The 19,591-nt window shown below is 42.7% G+C and overlaps 1 protein-coding gene and 1 long non-coding RNA gene across 2 annotated transcripts in view; one reads left to right on the top strand and one right to left on the bottom strand.

Annotated features, from left to right (window-relative positions):
• CUBN (cubilin) overlaps window positions 1-19,591 on the bottom strand; it is a 219,464-nt gene that overhangs the window by 86,377 nt on the left and 113,496 nt on the right. The window contains 9 exon segments of the mRNA XM_056519174.1: window positions 724-870; window positions 4,270-4,467; window positions 6,607-6,802; window positions 7,614-7,795; window positions 9,450-9,655; window positions 12,309-12,441; window positions 13,810-13,938; window positions 15,480-15,593; window positions 18,669-18,785. Of these exon segments, the coding sequence (XP_056375149.1) occupies window positions 724-870; window positions 4,270-4,467; window positions 6,607-6,802; window positions 7,614-7,795; window positions 9,450-9,655; window positions 12,309-12,441; window positions 13,810-13,938; window positions 15,480-15,593; window positions 18,669-18,785 (1,422 nt within the window).
• On the top strand, window positions 730-12,356 carry LOC130273034 (uncharacterized). Its single transcript, XR_008843846.1, has 3 exons — window positions 730-846; window positions 9,432-9,535; window positions 12,233-12,356. It is a non-coding gene; the product is annotated as an uncharacterized LOC130273034 (long non-coding RNA).

Consider the following 19,591-nt stretch of genomic DNA (forward strand, 5'->3'; position numbering starts at 1 on the left):
ATTGTTTTCCATGGGATTCTGCTGCAGAATTTCGGAATGTCCACCACAAGAATTCTGGATTCCCCACTCTTCCAAAACAATGAACCTTTTCATTCTTTTGGCAAAACTCTTCCTGGACTCCATTGCTATCAATGAGGAAAGTGCATGTCCAAGCGGAATCTACGACTTCCTCTAAGCGAAGATTTCGAAGTGGACCCTAATAGTGACTATATTCAGTCCATTTCGAAACATATGCATAGTTTTGCAGGACTCAAATGTGCAGATGGCAGAAAACCCCCGTCATGGGTCTATTTCTATAATATGTATAAAGGATCAGTACATACAAGATTCATTCTTTAAAAGGAGGAGCGCCCAACCAAGAGTCAGTCACCAACCCCAACAGTACAAGGCAAAACACAAAGGGGAGATTTATAGAAACCTGTGCAAAGGGAAAGTTGCTGAGTTACCCATAGCAACCAATCAGATAGCTTCTTTCATTTTTAACAAGACCTCTGCAAAATGAAAGAAGTGATCTGATTGGTTGCTATGGGAACCTGGGCAACTTTTCCTTTGTACAGGTTTTGATAAATCTCCCCCAAAGTGCTGTCTTCAATGCACAGTAGTGCTGGAGAAAGGAGCCTCGAATGCTTCTCTGGCAGGTTCTGTGGAGACAAGTCTTGGTCAGGAGAAATCTTTATGGCGTCTTCAATACACAGTAGATTAATAAAGTGTAAGAAACTTTACTTTTATGATAAGACGCATTGAATCCTCTCCCAGAAATAGAGGCATCAGACTCGAAATACAAGAACATGGCGTCTCCGGATGATCGAATTGGTCCAGGAACCTCCCGGCCACAGATGGTGTTAAGTATGGGAGCGATGTTGTTGTCTCCTTAATGACAAAAAAATTAAGAGAATATATATTAATACGATTAAAAAAGTAATAAATAACCATAACAAAAGCTAAATCCTCTGCATAGACACACTGTTGATTTAATAAATAACATTTTGGATGCCTGTAGGCACCACTACAGAAAGCCTAGGAAACACAAAATGGGGTATAAAGATTATCCCAGGATTCAAAGTGGATAGGGGATGACTAGATGAGGGTCTGACCATCAGCTAAGTACAGGGCAATTGGATACCAAAGAGAACACTAGGGAGCAATAGCTGCTGAAAATAGGTTCACTTTATTGATGAAAAAAAATTGACAGAAAAACACACCGGAATTATAATCCAAAATATTGGAAGGCAGGTATGGCAGTACAGTATATATGTTTCAGACTTAATGCTTAGGAATAAATCCTGCATCTCCATGTACAAACTGACTTTTAGGGAAGGATTCCAGTATCAATATCATATAATGCTTAGAGTAAAGTGCACTGAGTCTCTTTGAACCAGCTATTCACTATGTAAGGTGCTATAGTGCTCTATTCCTTTACTGTACATATATAAAGTTATATAACGATCACTTACCCATGCCTGTAGTGCCAAGGTATGCCAGCCCCAACGCACGTTTCGTCTAATTGACTTTTTCTAGAGACGTCCCTTGAAAAAGTCAATTAGACGAAACGTGCGTTGGGGCTGGCATACCTTGGCACTACAGGCATGGGTAAGTGATCGTTATATAACTTTATATATGTACAGTAAAGGAATAGAGCACTATAGCACCTTACATAGTGAATAGCTGGTTCAAAGAGACTCAGTGCACTTTACTCTAAGCATTATATGATATTGATACTGGAATCCTTCCCTAAAAGTCAGTTTGTACATGGAGATGCAGGATTTATTCCTAAGCATTAAGTCTGAAACATATATACTGTACTGAAAGGGCACAATTAGAGATGAGCGAACTTACAGTAAATTCGATTCGTCACAAAAGGAGATTATAGCTGGACTAGAAGTTCTCAGTCGTCCACCAGATTGAGTATATCCCACACATTGTGCCTAGAGATCTTACAGTAAATTCAATTCGTCACGAACGTCTCGGCTCGGCAGTTGATGACTTTTCCTGCATAAATTAGTTCAGCTTTCAGGTGCTCCGGTGGGCTGGAAAAGGTGGATACAGTCCTAGGAGACTCTTTCCTAGGAATGTATCCATCTTTTCCAGCCCACCGGAGCACCTGAAGGCTGAACTAATTTACACAGGATAAGTCATCAACTGCCGAGCCGAGACGTTCGTGACAAATTGAATTTACTGTAAGATCTCTAGGCACAATGTGTGGGATATACTCAATCTGGTGGACGACCGAGAACTACTAGTCCAGCTATAATCTCCTTTTACCCCAATGAAGCATGTATAAAATAGAAAAAATAAAGTGACTGGTTCTCAAGGTCTTAAGGAGAAAAGATGGTGTAGGTGTATGAATGTAGTTATGGATGTGTTAAGTGATTAATTCTAAGAGTTAGAGAAGTATTGGTGGTGGTGTGATATAGGGGGATTTTAACTGATGAGTTATTGGTGGTGTAATAGTTACATAGTTACTTAGTTAGTATGGTTGAAAAAAGACATACGTCCATCAAGTCCAACCAGGGAATTGAAGGGAAGGGTGTAAGGGGATAAGGGAAAGGGATGTAGTTTTATAATTCTGCATAAGCATTAATGTTATTTTGTTCCAGGAATGTATCTAACCCTGTTTTAAAGCTGTTAATTGTTCCTGCTGTGACCAGTTCCTGAGGTAGACCGTTCCATAAATTCACAGTCCTCACGGTAAAGAAGGCGTGTCGCCCCTTTAGACTAAACCTTTTCTAAAGTAATGTAAACTAAGTTATTGTCAGTTTGAAGGAATAGTGGTTGTAGTTAAATGGTGTATAAGTGTAGTTATGGATGTAATCGTGATTATGACTGAAGTAAGAAAAGAGAAAAGAAAAAAGAGAAAAGAAAAAAGAGAGTGAGAGAAGAAAATTGGAGGAAACTTGGATAGATTCAAAATTTGTACAATTTATTATAATGTATAAAAAAGGAAAAAGTGCTGGGCCCTTATTTACAATAAAACAAAAATAACAATAATAAGCAGATAGTCAGCAGAGTCAATAGACTGAAGCACTAATTCAGATATTCAGATAACTCGCAAATCAGCAAATCTAATTCCATACTGGACAATCTGTGTTTTATATATGATCTCGGTACTGCGACCGTGTAACAGTTCCCCACAGTTCAAGCGACGGTACGGTTACTATATGGTTGGAAATTACTATATGGTTGCAATACCGTCACTTTTTTCTTTTCTCTTTTCTTACTTCAGTCATAATCACGATTACAGCCATAACTACACTTATACACCATTTAACTACAACCTCTATTCCTTCAAACTGACAATAACTTATTTTACATTACACCACCAATAACTCATCAGTTAAAATCCACCTATATCACACCACCACCAATACTTCTCTAACTCTTAGAATTAATCACTTAACACATCCATAACTACATTCATACACCTACACCATATATACTGTACTGCCATAACTGCCTTCCAGTATTTTGGATTTTAATTCCGGTGTGTTTTTCTGTCAATTTTTTGCATCAATAAAGTGAACCTATTTTCAGTAGCTATTGCTCCCTTGTGTTTCTCTTTGGTATCCAATAGTTGTATTTGGAGCTATACTGATACACTTTACATAAGACCCTAGCACCTATGATAAAATGTACAGATAAAAGACATAATGAAAGGCTATATCTGTGTATATTTAAGTACAGGGCAATGTTCAGAAGTCCCATAGACAGTGAATGGAGCAGAGGCTGATCATGTGTGTGGTCGCTCCATTCACTAGGTGGGGACAAGGGATCTCCATTCTTGTGATCGGTGGCGGTCCTAACAGTCTGACCATCACTGATCAGCTTTATATCATCTATCCTGTATACAGAGTTAGGGTAACTAATTGCCCTTATATTAAAGTGCAACTTCAATGGCGTTGCACTGGCAAGATACATGTTCAAAACTTTAGGCAACTCCATAGCAAATCCATAGATTGCTCGCTTTAGCAGCAGGCAGCCGCCGCCTAGAGGGGTGCCAACAGTTTTAAACATATGTATTCTACTGCCACAACCTAATTGGAATAGCACTTTAAAGGGTTACTAATCATTTAAAAAAAACTTTTCAAATGTTGCACAGACATGTCAAAAGTTTTGATCGCATCGGATCTCACTCAAAATCCTGAAAATAAGCTCCGACGTACAATTCTCGATCACAAAAGGTCTGAGACCCGGTGTGTTTTTTTTCGCACTTTTATGGCAGCCACTTTAACCTTACTTCATCCGATCTTCATAGAATTATCCCTCCCTTACCATCTCTGACAACAAGCTTGTCATTATTGCATGTGCTCTGTGCTTCAATATCCACTGACAGGAGATTCAGCACCACCGTAGACTCCGGAGACCGGATCACCCAGGTGCACACCATCCTTGAAGGGTACGGATTGGGCCATCCAGGAGAGAAGAGAAATAATGGTGTTTCTCCGGTCTGTAAAATTCCACCACAGGCACCTGTAAAAGAAATGAATAACAAGTGGGTGAAATCATCTCACAAATTTGCTGCCCTAGGTGAGATGAATAGCGTCCCCCAACCCCAAATTTGAAAAAAAAGGACATGGATGGACTAGAGCAGCGGTTCCCAACCTGGGGTACGTTTTTCCCCAGGGTTATTTCTCAATTCTCAAATCTGCTTCTGAAATGGTCGTGGCCAATGCCGCCAGATCTTAAAAAGAGTAGTGGCTACTGGTGGTAGCTGACATAGCTGCCCCAAGGAGCGGAACAGGTAGGCAGGAGAGGAGAAGAGCGTGTGCCAGGCTTCTGTGAGCAGTAACTACTGGCATCAGCTTCTGTGCTTTACTGCTCCTCTGGACTGGAGACCTACTGCTGTGAGCCATAGCAGTAGATTTCCAGACTTGAGAAGCAGTAGAGCACAGAAGTGGGGCAGTATGGGGGCCTACAACTATATGAGGACAGTAGTAGGCTGCCTCCATGCAGGGGGATAACTACTGTAAGGGGGCAGCCTTCTACTGTATGGGGACCGCCTACTACTATATGGGGGCTTACAACTATTTGGGGGCACAAAGGGAGCCTACTACTGTATGGGGCAGTCTACTACTATATGGGGACCTACAACTGTAGGGAGATGTGGTGTCCCAGCACCAGTAGCTGTCCAGTGGATTTGGACTGTCTCGGGCAGTTTGGCAGCACAAGGTGTTGGGCCCACTGGAGTTCTACAGTTAAATTAATTATGTATGTATGTATGTACTATAACTTCAGAGAATATATTTTCTTAAATTAATTTCATTATTGTTATGTGTATATATGTTTAATATGTGAACTGTACCTTTAAATTGAAAGCAGTGAACCCCATGTGACCCTGCCTGCCAATGAGAACCCCAAAAGTCTCCCCTGTATAGTGTGGTGCAGGGGAGGAGTTAGTCAGTTCACCCTAGTGTGGCTCCTGAGCTACAGCTTAGCTCAGGTGTGCTGTGTGTCGTGTGCTCTGAGGAGAGGCCTACATCAAATCTAATCTCTCAACTGGTCATCCTGCAAGGATTCCTTGCAAGGAGGAAATTCATGTCTCTGCGGAACAATCTTCAGTACCTTGACAGGACCCTAGCAACCAGGACTCAATCTTGTCTCACAAGTTAGTATTAATCTGTTTGGTAAAAACATCACAAGTCTCAGCAAGGCAACAGGGCTCCCAAGAGGTACGCTACACTATCTCACCAAAAGCCAGCTGTTTGTGTATTACCATCTACACCCTGCTCAGTAAAGACCGTTATCCGTAACCTGACCTCAGTGGGTGCATTTACTCCCCATGTCTGGCCCAGGAGAAGCTGTCTCCAAACTCGGACCGTGTATAGGATAACAGTGCCCTGGCGTCACGAAGTGATCAGGTATTTCCACCAACACCACCCCTAAAAGGCCTAACTATTATATAGGGACAATCTTATTGTGTGGGGCAATACACATGGGGAGAGGTGAGTAGAGGTGGGCATTGTGCTGGAGAAAGAAGCCTAGAATGTTTCTCTGGCAGGTTCTGTGGAGACGAGTCAAAGTCAGGAGAAATCTTTATGGTGTTTTAGGCCAGTTAGTGAGGAACAGAAAAAATAAATGACTTTGATCAGAGAAGACGTCACCTGTGAGTAAGGAGCCTGGGGAGATAGGGAGAGGAGCAGAGGGCCCGGGGAGATGAGAAGGAGTAGAGAAAAGCATATTAATTTGAAATAACAGCAACTATATTGATTACAAATGATAACAATGTCGCTAATATGGAGGGTGCAATTCTTGGAAATGGGCTGCCAAGGGGTACTCGGGCAAAAAAAGGTTGGGCAACACTGGACTAGAGCAGTGTTTCTTAACCAAATTGCCTCCAGCTGTTGCAAAACTACAACTCCCAGCATGCCTAGACAGCCTCTCATAGGGAAAGATGAGGGGACACTAATTACTGTGACACACAGGGGAAGATGAGGGTACACTAATAACTGTGACGCTGGGAAAGAGGAAGGGACACTAATGACTGATCATATGACTCCACATAAAATCCTATTGTGTGATGTTCCGTTGCATAATATCCCATAATATAATTTTTTTTGCTGGCTCTTAGATTTATAACAAATTTGTCAAGCCTTGCCTTAGTAGTCATACCTGGAGCGATGGTAGGTAGCGGTCCAGGTGATACATTGACTGCCGTCCATTCCAGCAGAAATCCCCTTTTGCTAACACTATTGTCACTTAGGAACTGAATAGTCACGGTGCTGCCATAGGAGAAGAGGGTTGGAGGAGGAGCGACCCCACAATATGTTCCGATTATATGAGAGTGGGTGTCAGGTCCATCAAATATCTGCCCGAAAATATAATATCAAAACTGCATTACACACAAATAGGAAGTAACATAATGATAATATACTAACATATCTATTGCGAAAGCAGTTCTAACATGCTACTGCCCATACGATGTGGTATCAGGGGCAAAGACTGATAGGCCTGTCATAGTAAATATTCACCATGGAATTGCATCTTTTCTTAGAACTTAGCGTTTTGTTGTTCCTCTGTTATTCCCGCCTGGAAATAATTATGAATGCAAAGATAACTGAATGTTACCACTCCTCTTGTCAATAGGGTATGTCTCTATAAAACCTTACACTGTTGGCACTGATTGGACACTGGTTATCTATATAGGGACACCCCCTATTGCCAGACAGAATGGTAACTCCCAGCTATCAATTTATTCGGTAATTTCCAGGCAGAATAAAAAAGGAATAGGAACAATACAGAGTTTCAGAATAGTTCTTTTATGGAAAATACAAGTTTTTACGGTACTTAGACATGACAGGAGAATGTCCCACTTTAGAACAATATTGGGCATTTTGTCCACACACGCCATTCAGGAAAATAAGGGCCTGCATGCCATAGACTTAAAAAAAGAGAGGTTGCATTAAAGTGTATGGACAATGCAGTCAGGTATCAGCAAATGGGGATCATGCGACCCCCCTTTCCTCCCAATATGTGAAGGTCCCAGAGGTGGGTTTATGGCAAATCCTTTGGATATGCCATAAATGCCTAGGGTAGGAATCCTTTATTAAATAACCATAATATAATAAAGCAATTTATCTTAAATATTAATAAAGCATAGGAATTTATCGTTAACATACTCGTAGTTTGTCATAGCCACAGCTTGCATGGTCTTCAATGTCCATGTCCAAAGTTCTAATCTCAATGATACGTCCTGATTCCACATTGACTTTCCAGATGTAGTTAGAATGGTGGGGGTACTTCCTGGGCCACAGCGGGGATGCAATCTGTCCATATGTTCCCTCTATATTGTTCCCGAATACTAAAGATAATGAATACAAATTAATACACATAAAAAATTTGAAAAAATACAAAAACAGAGAAAAGGCTCTTTCTTGGATATTATCATATAGCACCTAAATTGTTCAAACATTAAAAGCTCTGGGTGGCTACTAACCCCTTAGAGGTGTGCATAACCATAGGCACTACTCTATGTCTCCCCTATAGAAATCCAAAATGGGGTCCGGCTGCAGCATCATCTTTGTCCCAACTGAAGCACAGGCTGGGACAAAGTCCAGTAAGTGAGGGTGGGACTAGAACTCCTCTGTTTTCACTCCTGTCCTATCAGACTGCAGCATGGAAACAGAGAGGAGGGGATTACAGAGCAGCCTGCAGTGATTGGATGAAGAGACCCAGCACAGCAGACTCAGGGATGAAATGAATGCATGATGAGTGAGGGCGGGCTCAGTGCTTGTCTCGGACATGCCCCTTTCTGAGCTGTGGATGTCAGATCGAGTGAGCAGCAGAACAGAGGGATTTGTGAGCCAAATACAAAAGCTAGACACATAAAAAATACATGTACAGAATCTGCATGACCTTGTGAGTAACATAGAAGAATTATATTTTTCTGTTATATGACAGGTACGCAGCGCTTTAAAGGAGTAGTCTCATGAAAAAAACTCATCCCCTATCCGCAAGATAGGGGATAAGTTTTGGATTGCGGGGGTCCGAGTGCGATCTCCTGTACAAGCCCTCCACTGGTGCGGAGCGTCACGACCACAGCTCGAAGTGGGGGCCGCCACGCCCCCTCCATATATCTCTATGGGAGAGCCATTCGGCTATATTTGGCTCTCCCATAGACAGATATGAAGGGGTCATGACGCAACACTCCAGTGAAGAACAGAGGGCCCATACAGGAGATCGCGGGGGGCAACACAGGTCAGTTTTGTACGGATTTTGTCGGATGTTTTCTGCGATGTTTGCATTTTTTTTATTTCTTTTATTTCGCTGCTACTATAAATGGTGCACATTTTCTGCATGGAAATTGCATGCAGAAAATCCTGCAGCAAATATGCTGGGTGTAGATGTACCCAAAAGGTTACTATAGATACCCTTAGGACAAAAAATTTTGTTTTCATATAATAATTTAAAAACATAGCAAATCTGTTTCTCATGTGATCTGGTTTGGATTGTAAATTTCATAATTTAAAGAAAAACTCCACCCACAATTTACTTATCCTCTATTCACAGGATAGGGGATAAGTAGCTGATCGCAGGGGTGTCTGACTTCTTGGACCCCCCGCGATCTCCGGAATGGTACCCCGGCTCTCTCAGTGAGGAGCACATGCTGCAGACGGCATGCACTCCATTAATTTCTATAGGAGCACCAATGATGCCCAAAAGCTGTACTCAGGTCTCTTTGGCGCTCCCATAGAAATGAATGGAGCATGTACTGTCTGCAGCACCTGATCCTCACTGAGAGCCGGGTGCTGTTCTGGAGATCGCGGGGGGTCCCAGCGCTCTGACCCCTCGCGATCAATTACTTATCCCCTACCCTGTGGAGAGGGGATTAATTAACTTTGGCTGGGGGTTCTCCTTTAATCCTATCTTACTTTTATTGTTATGTGAAATTTTTATCCCATTAACAATTTTATTTTTATTTTTTACATGGAAATGAGTTGAGTTTTAACACTTACAATGGGAAAAAGTGGCTTGAAACCCAGTGGCGCTGCCAGAACCATCGGACACAAACTTTACCCAAAGAATATGGCCGACGATAGAGGTGATGTTACTCGGCAAGGCGCTTCCGCAGAAACGTCCTAAGAAGTTCCCCGTGTCATTTCCTTCTCTAATTTCCACATAATCGCTCAAACAGTTGTCGCTAGTCTGGAGTGAGAATGACCTGAGGGAAACGCAATACAGGAAGGTCACAGAAGGGCAGAACAATATACACAAGAGGACACTAAAGCAGTTTTCCTCAACTTGTGGCTCTTCAGCTGTTGCAAAACTACAACTCCCAGCATGCCCGGGTTGTAGTTTTGCAACAGCTGAAGAGCCACAGGTTGAGGAATACTGCACTACAGGCATTTGGCATGAACAGATCAGGAAGTTCTCTTGTCGCTTTCAAATTCCCTTTGGACGTGCTATGGCTTTGCCATTTGAGGTGCTTTGGATCTGCACAAATATTTACCCCTATTATCATTCAATGAGGCTAATCTTTATTATTTCCATGTTTCTTTTGACAATGTGACCCCTGATGCCATTCAATGCTGTAGCATGTCACCCCTGGGGCCAGTGATTGGCTGACCGGGCACATCCTTCTTGTGTCAAGACCAAGACCAGGAAGTGCTGGGAAACAGGACCAGGCACTTCCTTGTTTCGAGACCAAGACCAGGAAGTACTAGGAAACTAGACAGAGCACTTCCTTGTGTGGAAAACAAGACCAGTGAGTACCAGAAAATGGGACTGGGCACTTCCTTGTGTCGAGTCCAAGAACCCAAAGTGCTGGAAAACGGACCAGGACACTTCTTTGTGTCTAGACTCAGACCAGGAAGTGCTGAGAAGCAGGACGGGGCACTTCCTTGTGTCGAGACCAAGACCAGGAGGTACAAGGAAACAAGACTGGGCACTTCCTTGTGTCGAGACCGAGAAGCCCTGGGAAACGGGACCAGGCACTTCCTTGCGTCAAGACCAAGACCAGGAAGTACTAGGAAACGAGACCAGGGCACTTCCTTGTGTTGAGACAGAGAAGTGTTTGGAAACGGGACCAGGCACTTGTGTCGAGACCAAGACCAGGAAGTACTAGGAAACTAAACCAGGCACTTTCTTGTGTCGAAAACAAGACCAGGGAGTACCAGAAAATAAGATCAGGCACCTCCTTATGTTGAGACCAAGACCAGGAAGTGCCTGGTCCCATTTCCAAACGCTTCTCAGTCTCAACATAAGGAAGTGCCCTGGTCTTGTTTCCTAGTACTTCCTAATCTTGGTCTTGATACAAGGAAGTGCCTGGTTCCATTTCCCAGCGTTTCTCGGTCTCAACACCGAGACCGAGAAACTCTGGGAAATGGGACCAGGCACTTCCTTGAGTCAAGACCAGGAAGTACTAGAAAACGAGACCAGGGCACTTCCTTATGTTGAGACTGAGAAGCATTTGGAAACGCGACCAATCACTTCCTTGTGTCGAGACCAAGACCAGGAAGTACTGGGGAAATAAGGCCGGGTACTTTCTTGTGTTGAGACCAAGACTGGAAAGTACTGGGAAATAGGACAGGGCACTTCCTTGTGTCAAGACCAAGACCACAAATTGCTGGAAAACAGAACTGGGCACTTCTTTATGTCTAGACCCAGACCAGGAAGTGCTGAGAAGCAGGACTGGGAACCTACTTGTGGCAAGACCAAGACCAGGAAGTACTAGGAAACAAGACTGGGAACTTCCTTGTTTCAAGACTAAGACTAAGAAGTGCAGGGAAGCGGGACCGGGCACTGTTGGAACAGTGTGGGACCAGGGCAGTTGAGTACACATTAAAAATAATTAGGCTAGCTTGACCACATTGAAATTAGAAAAACTGAAGGGGTTCTCCGCAGAACAGTAAAGGTATTAGCTTTTCCCATTCCTTGGCACTCCACTTCTGCCTTGGTGTCATCTTGAAGGTTATGATAGAGCACCTGCCCCCTCATTATGCCCCCCCCCTACAGAGGTGGTAGGGGACTCCTGGGGAGCAAGCAAAGAGAAGTGTAATCAAACCCTCTGGTGTGTCAGAGCCTTGTCCCACCTGAGGATCCTCAAGTAACATGGTGGCCCAGTCCAACCCTGCTCCTAATGGTTTATATCCTCAATCCTTTGGATGGAAGGGATCTGAGCTTCAGGAACCCCATTAATAACATTTTCATGACTGTGACATATTATATGATGAATAAAGTGGATTTCCCCTTTAGTAGATCATTTTGTTTGTACCTATATTGATTTATCCATTCTCCTTTGATGAGATATATACCCATGCAACCATTGTTCAGGAAATTACAATATGTGCATTTTTTGAGCTAGGTTAAAGAAGTATCCCAATGAACATCTCATTAATGGGGTCCACTGACTGTGAAGGGGTATAGGCTGTGCCTGAACCAAAGGTCATTGGGGGTGGTCCCCCAATGGCTTCTCCATGAACCCCTGGCCTTGATTAATACATTTCTCAATATACCCAATCAGGGAGAGATCTGTCAAGCAAGGCTAGTGGGCTCGGAAGAAGCCGCTGGGAACCGCCCCAATGAATTGTGGTTCAGGCAGCATGAAAGTGATAACAGGTTTCGCTTATCCATTGCCATCAATGTCTCTAATTTAACTCTCATTTTAAGCCTTTAGAATGATAATAGAGAAAATGAACTGAACTTTTCTTATAGGGTCATTCTAGAGTTAATACTGCTGCATTCTGGTGGTCTGTTATCTTTCCAGGTTATAATTTACACTGAAATATTTGTCATATAGTTTTCCTGCCAGATGCTCCATTTCCTTCCCGGATGGTGATTAGAATGAAAACAATATGAAGCGAGAAGAGGTTTACATGAAAGACAGCATGAGCCGGTTGCCAGGAGAGCTGAGAATGCTCCAGACACACTCCGTATTCGCTGGATAACTATCCGGATAACTGGGACTGTTAAATATTCCGTTCTCCATGTATAACGTTCCTCCACATGCTGAAAGAGACAACAATGGGAACATGTAAGATGGAAGTTCATGATATCAGAAAGTCATTGAGGGAAAAGTGGGGAAGAAACTTCTCAGTGCACCAAGGGTGTGTGATGTCCCTGAGCTCAGTGCAATGATGTCATTATCTACTCTGATGACATTTTTCGGGGTGGGTAATTGTTAGGCCTTGCTTTCGGCATAAACCAAGAGGATTTGTGGGACCACTTAAAGGAAAACTAAATAGAGAAAATTCATAAATATTTAAAGGGGTATTCCAGCTTTATACATCTTATCCCCTATCCAAAGGATAGAGGATAAAATGTATGATCACAGGGGTCCCGCCGCTGGGGACCCCCGCAATCTTGGTGCAGTCCCCGTCATTCTGTGCTGTGCGCTGCCTTCGAGATGTGGACTTGACGTCACGGTCACGCCCCCTAATGATGTCACGTCACGCCCTCTCCATTCACACTCCCTGAGATCATACATCTTATCCTCTATCCTTTGGATAGGGGATAAGATGTATAAAGGCGGAATACCCCTTTAAATGGGCACTGGGACTTAAAAACACTTTCCACATGTTGTAGAGACAGGTTAAAAGTTTTGATCGGTCGGGGTCTGAATGTTCAGACTGTGACCGATAGAATGAGCCAGGAGAAGAGCGCGCTTAGTGAGACAAACTTACAATGTAAGTCTATGGGATTGTCTCTGTCAGCTGCATTCTTCTCCCAGCTCCTTCTAACAACACTCAGACCCCGACTGATTAAAACTTTTGAAGACACGTACACTTTAAAATAAAAATGCACCAAGAACCCTTTATTTTCTCCACTATTTTGTTTCTTCTTGCAATCGTAACTGAGAAATATAAAAATAAAATCTCTGTATCACAGGACATCAGCTATGTCCCTCCTCTTCTTCTTGTTCTTTTCTGGGCATGGCTGAACTGTAAGACCCAACTAGAGCTAGCTGCAGCAGGAGCCTCTCCCTCTACTCAGAAGAAAATGAAACAGATGTCAAGATTGTGCTCCCGGCAACTGACAGGTTCCCCAACAGCACTGTTTACACTACAGAATTTCTACATGTTTGTTTCAGCAATTAAGTGTTCTTTTCCACTGCAGCACCTCCACTGGGTAAATGAAGCATTACACAAAGCCTATCTAAATGAGTGGGCTGCCTGGTTAATACATGATGTGTAAGGTCCTCCAAAGGGGCAAAAAAAAATATTTGTAAACTCTCTAATAACTAGAAGTCCTTTTCTAATAACTTTAAATGTTTTGTAAACCAGACAACCTCTTTAATATTCAAGAATAGTCAACACAATAGTCACCCCAGTCGACACATCGCTGACCGAGCCACAACATGAATATTATCTGCCTTACCTGACAATGATGCTGAGTACGATGCACGGAAGCCTTTCCCATTTGTGTTGTCATCTGAGACAAATCTGAGCACTAGGGCATTACTGAGAGACGTCACAGGATGTGGTAGGACTGTTCCACAAAAACGGCCTACAAATAAAAGCTACATGTAAAGCAGTCTACAGATAATCATACTGCACCATGTGAACAGCTAGGTGAGAGACTGACTTGATAAATTATATTATTTGTATTGAATGCAGTCAACACTAGAGGGAGCTAAATACATAATGATTTACTTGTATGTGAGCTCCATTAATCTGTATACAGTAAACTCTCCCTAGTGGCAACTAGAGGTACTATTAATGTCATGGCAAGAAGGGAAGACTACCATGGGCCCTCTGGCAGTCTCATGCCCTGTCCATATGGTAAATATGGTACTATTAAGGAAAGTGACATACAAGAAGGGGCGGGCATCCAGTGTCAGGCTGCATACAGCAGATTAAAAATTCAGGCAATATAGAAGTTCCTATATCTTTAGTACAGTACCTCATAACCATTTTATACAAGGCTCTGTCCAATTTAAAAATAATCTACAACCAGAAGGAGCCTCAAATTATTAAAGGGGTATTCTGGGGAACTGAAACTCATCTATCCATAGGACAGCTGGGCCCCCTGCGACCTCCTATATAGGGACTCCCTACTTACCCGGCTGACACTTTGAGACAAGCGCACGCGACAGCCTGCTCAGCCAGTCACCAGTTGAGTCCCCTGCCGTGATCTGACACTTATTTCTTAGCCTGTGGATTTTTTTCAGTTCTTTGGAGTACCATTTAACTATTTTTGTATATCTCTTGGGAATATTTTCATGCACATGTTTGTTTAACGGGGCATTTGTTTGGAGTGGGTTTTTTTTTTCGGGTGAGGGGGCTAAAAAAAATACTAAAAAACTAAGATTAAGAATTGTAGGAATTGCAACCTTTTTACAATTATTGTGACAGTTTTTCCTGTTTTATGGTCAGATTCTGTTTTTCCCCTTTTCTCGTCGGATGTTGTTATTTCTTTTTTACAACCCCAAACAATAAACATGGCCATTATTTTAATGGCTGCTTTTCAATAGACTTTTATTTGTTATTTGAACTAAATCTTACAGCTGTATTTTTGCAAAAAATACGACTTGTTCTACAATGTGTGAGCATAGCCTTTAGCCAGATGTACATTTTCAGCAATTTTATGGCTGAAAAGGGGAGTGTTAATAAATTATTCACTGATTTTCTTGCACTGTGTGAATCCGGCCTTAGGTTTTGGGTGCAATGCGGGTTATTTTTTTCATATTTTTAAGTGTATTGAAGAATTTATGTACAAGAAACGTGCCAATGCATAAACATAGTGTAATGAACTTTATGCTCATGTTTCCTGGTCACAAAGGGAACCCAGTCCTATGAAGCAGGAGCCCTGACCCCTGAGCTCCCTACCAGTCAGGGCAGAGGCGTAGCTTGTAGCGTCTGGGCTCCGATGCAAAATCTGCAACAAGGCCCCATATGCCAAATATAATACTAGTCTCTTATGGGGCAGATGTGCTTTGGGGCCCCCTTAGGCACCAGGGCCCTGATGCGACTGCTACCTCTATTGCTACGCCCCTGGGTCAGGACTATTATAAACATCCATCATACAGATACAGTTCTCTTATATACCTATAGAAGGGGAGCCATAATTATCTCCATCTAAAATCTCTACAAAGTCTTCAGTACAATTCCCACTTATTTTCTGAGTTTCAAAGTCCGTGAAGGAAATAGTGATGTGGTTAACTGTTGAGAGAAGCGACAAGAATTATAATTACTACAAATAAAAGAAGTTAGCTAGAAGCGTACAGCCACATGTATATAAAATAACAAATAAAATAAGTAATAAGTCTTCTAGTAGAAAAAGCATGGCGCCCCTTCCTTATGACCGCTCCTTGGAGCACACCTGTACACCACACACCTCTTGCTTACCTCTACATATCAGCTGTGCTCTATCATGAAATACAGAGGTATAAAAGTCCCAAAAGAAAATAGACACTCTTGAGAAGAAAAGACAGGGTGGCACCTGTAGCAAAGCCACTCTTTTGTCCCGATATGGTCACGGATAACAACACTGGCCAACGGGCTGTTTCATGCTCACATGAGCTCATTCATAGGCCATGATTAAATGCATGTGAGCGTGAAACGGCCCATTGGCCAGTGTTGTTATCCGTGACCATACCGGAATAAGGAATAATAGATTTGCTTTACTACAGGTGCCACCCTGTCTTTTCTTCTCAAGAGTGTGTACTTGCTGTTGTTCTGGGGGATCGAGCACTGTGAATAAGCCCGGACTGTGTTCCCAGGTAATAGACTGCAGTTCACACAGCCTCCTGAATCCGTTACGTGGCAGTGCTGAACTCACTTTTTTCTCTTTTTATCCAAAAGAAAATACTTCATAGCACTCACCATTGCAGCAGTTTAAAATGTTTTTTTCAGTCCCGGTTTTAGGATACATAAAATGGCCGATGGGACGTGACGGCCCCTCGGCCATTGTATGTAACCTAAGATCGTGACTGAAAATACATTTTAAACTGCTGCAATGGAAAATAATTAATAAGCCTATAGCCATATGTATATAACATAACAAATAAAAAAAGTAAATAGCCTACGGGCACAAGTTGCAGCCAGAAACCAACAGCAGAAAATTGCACCAACTAACATATATTTTGGAGTAGATTTTCTGCTGTGGTTTTTATGTAAATTAAATTGAAAAAAAAAAATGGTTTAAAATCTGTATTTGCCGATTTTGATGCAGATCTACATTATTTCTAGAGCAGACTCCTCACCACTGAGGATTTATTGCAGATTTTGAAATTGAAACACCAAGAAGACCCTAGATATGATAGGTTGTCATCCAGTGTGCAAATAACCATACCATCATACCATACAGTGCCTAAAGTATTTGGACCAGATTGGTCTGGAGACCATGTGGGAGATTTATCAAAACCTGTCCAGAGGAAAAGTTACCCAGTTGCCCGTAGCAACCAATCAGATTGCTTCTTTCATTTTTAACAAGGCCTCTGCAAAATGAAAGAAGCGATCTGATTGGTTGCTATGGGCAACTGGGCAACTTTTCCTTTGCACAGGTTTTGATAAATGTCCCCCCATGAAGAGGCCTTCACGAGGAAATGTCACACTGGCCTTTCTACCAGGATTATAGTGTGGGATGGCATAATGTACGGTAGTTGGACCAATCAAGTCTTCATTTCAGGTAAATTTGCTCGGCCTTACATTGATTTACTTGTGGAAATAGAGGTACGGACATTTCTCCAAGGTGTCTTAGGAGTGTTTTTTTAACACAACAATGCCATCGGGCATGTTATTCGTGCTATTGAGAGCAGACTGAACGGCCTAAATCTGCTACCATGACCTTCAGGGTCACTGGGCTTGTCTCCCATGGAGCACATCAGGGATGTCATTGGTCGGCAATTGCCGGAAAAAAAAAAGGGAACTGCCAGCAGTGGATCTTGATTATTGATGTCCAAGTACATTCAGCGTGGCAGAACATTCTTCAGACAACCAATAATTGATTGGCTACCTCATTGATAGCATGGCAAAGCGTTCTAGTGTGGGTATTTCGGCACATGGTGCTCATACTCGATAGTGAATAAACCAAGATGTTTTCAATATTTTGTTTAAAAAGCTATTCCGGGCAAAAACATCTTATCCCCTATCGAAAGGATAGGGGATAAGATGTCTGATCGCGGGGGGGGGGGGGCCTGCCGCTGGGACCCCCCCCCCCCCCCCCCGATCTCCCTGCAGCAGCCCGCATTCAATGCGCAGCTGCGTCTGAAGTTTCGGAAACCGCCATGCTTCCGAGATGGGGACATGACGTCACGCCACGTCCCCTCCATTAATTTCTATGGGAGGGGGCGTAACGGCCGCAACGCCCCCTCCCATAGACATGAATGGAGGGGGAGTGGTGTGATGTCACGTCCCCGTCTCGGAAGCCCGGAGGTTTCCAAAACTTCAGATGCAGCTACGCATAGAATGCGGGCTGCTGCAGGGAGATCGCTGGGGGTCCCAGCGGCTAGCCCCCCGCGTTCAGACATCTTATCCCCTATCCTTTCGATAGGGGATAAGATGTTTTTGCCCGGAATACCCCTTTAACTGTTTTCATCATTTGCATACCATGTCTATCCATCCTGTGTTTCCCATAATTCTATGATGTTTCCTTCTTGGTGTTGCAATTTCAGTGTCAAAGATGAATTCCACTGCTAAAAGAGGACATCTTCTTTAAAGGGGTTATCCGGCCAAAGAGCAGCCCCAGCATTCTATACGGGGCTGCGTCTCCAGTCTTGGAAAGCTCTTTGTTTGTATAACAACACGCCCCCTTGTGATGTCACGCCACGCCCCCTCCATTCATGTCTAAGGGAGGGAGCGTGGCGTGACATCATGCGGGTGCTGCACGGAAATCGCAGGGGGTCCCAGCAGCGGGCCCCTAGCGATCAGACATCTTATCCCCTATCCTTTGTATGGGGGATAAGATGTCTTTGGCCAGATAACCCCTTTAAAGAGTGTAAAAAAAGAATATACTGTACAATGTAAATTAAATAATATTATACAGTGCCCAACGTATGGAAAAAAAAACCTGTATGACAAATGTCAGCTGAATAGAGACAATGGCAGAAGCTTTTCGAAGAAAATTATTTAAAATGAATTTTCAATATTTGATGAATGATAATAAAAAAGCCTTATGAATGATTTTCTTGTGTCCCTAAGTGATGTTACTTAGATACATCCACCATCCAAATTAAAATAGCTGCATATAAAAAAAACAGTTCTATCTACATCATGTACTGTTTACTAGTAACTTACATGGATCCTGAGCCTTTATAATCCATGAACAGTTCTGATTATTTGGATACTTGGCCGGATACAATGGGGAGGAAATTACACCGCCAATGGCATCAGTCACAATAGAACTTCCGCATGCTGCAAGAGAATTAAAGGGAAAGAACCCAAGGTCAGGCCATGAGTAATATTACTAATGTGAACAACTTCTCATAGAATGAGGGAACTCTAGTGAAGTCCTGAAAAGCTATTCCCTAATGTATTGCAATATTACATATTAGTAGTGGAAGAGTTCTGATAATTAACAGGTTTGTGGGGAACTTCCACTTCCCTTTATTTAGACTCAGGAAACATGGGCAGCTGTAGGACAACAACTGTGACAGAGTAAAGGCTCCCAAAAAGAGCAGCCTTTATTCTGCTGAATTCAGAGGGCCTACAGGCCATGATAAGCATGAGATAGAAGAGATTCTAGCTACTAGTCTTCCTACCCAAACCTTTTAAGAGAGGAAAAACAAAAATGATGCTCCCGTACTCATATCTCGTCCTCATATCCCGACCTCATATATCGTCCTCCTATCCTGACCTCATATCCTGACCTTATATCCTGACCTCATATGCCGTCCTCACATCTCGTGCTCATATCCTGACTTCATATGCCATCCTCATATCTCTACATCATATCCCGACCTCATATCCTGACCTCATATTCCAGCCTCATATCCCAACTTCATATCCCAACCTCTTATGCCAACTTCATATTTTCTGCACCTGCCTGCCGGACAGATGGCAGGATGTTTAATAGTCCCGGGAAATCTCTTGCATAAGCGGGTGGGTTAGAGTTAATTTAACTCTATTACATTTTTAATTGATATGTAAGTAACGTGGCCAAGTTTTATCAAAATATCTCCAGCCATTTGGAAGTTATGCTAGAACATAAATACCTACAC

This window comes from Hyla sarda, chromosome 5 (genome assembly GCF_029499605.1).
Source record: "Hyla sarda isolate aHylSar1 chromosome 5, aHylSar1.hap1, whole genome shotgun sequence".
Lineage (NCBI taxonomy): Eukaryota > Metazoa > Chordata > Amphibia > Anura > Hylidae > Hyla > Hyla sarda.